The sequence below is a fragment of the Geospiza fortis genome, unplaced genomic scaffold, assembly GCF_000277835.1.
Source record: "Geospiza fortis unplaced genomic scaffold, GeoFor_1.0 scaffold112, whole genome shotgun sequence".
In the NCBI taxonomy this organism is placed as follows: domain Eukaryota; kingdom Metazoa; phylum Chordata; class Aves; order Passeriformes; family Thraupidae; genus Geospiza; species Geospiza fortis.
In genome coordinates, this window is record NW_005054298.1 from 13721742 (window position 1) to 13722360 (window position 619).

The 619-nt window shown below is 64.5% G+C and overlaps 1 protein-coding gene across 1 annotated transcript in view; it reads left to right on the forward strand.

The window, feature by feature from the left end:
- PNKD (PNKD metallo-beta-lactamase domain containing) overlaps nucleotides 1-613 on the forward strand; it is a gene marked incomplete at its 5' end in the record, with an annotated part of 13177 nt that extends 12564 nt beyond the window's left edge. The window contains one exon of the mRNA XM_031057910.1: nucleotides 38-613. Coding sequence (XP_030913770.1) covers nucleotides 38-139 — 102 coding nt within the window. The remainder of the gene's footprint in view (nucleotides 1-37) is intronic.
- Between the last annotated feature and the right edge of the window lie 6 nt (nucleotides 614-619).

Below are 619 nucleotides of genomic sequence, written 5' to 3' on the forward strand. Positions count from 1 at the left end.
CCCCTTCCTGCGGACCCACCGGCCCGAGCTGCAGGAGGCGCTGGGACTGTGGCAGGCCGCGGGGGAGGATCCCGACGCCTTCCGTGCCCGTGTCCTCAAGGAGGTGCGGAGGCGCAAGGACCTCTACCAAGCCACCTAGATGTGCCCCCCCTGCCTGGGCCAGCCCTTCCCACAGGGCCGGGTGATGGCTGGGTACAGGGGCCCCAAGACTGTGTGGTTTGTTTTGCTGTGAATCTCCCTCCTGGGGTGCAGAGCTGGGGGAGGGGGAAGAGTGGACACCCCCTTGAGTGGGCACCCCATAAGTGATCCTTGCCTTTGCTCCCTCCACCTTGGGGGTCACCAGCTGTCACGTAGAAGCACCTCAATCCCCTCTCGGGGGGTCTGTAGCCCCCCACTTCACTGCTGGGGCTATAGGAATGGCACCAAGGGCTTCTCCTACAATTTCCCCCCACTCCCCCGTTTTTCTGGGAGTCTCCAATTTCCCCTCCACCACTACCACCTCTCAGCCCCCTCCCCTTAAGCCCCCAGTGTTGTGAATCTCCTTTGTGGGGGCTGGGATGGAGCCAGCAAGGGGAGGCGGGCCGGCAGTACTACCTCCAGGCACGGGGCTCCCACCCCT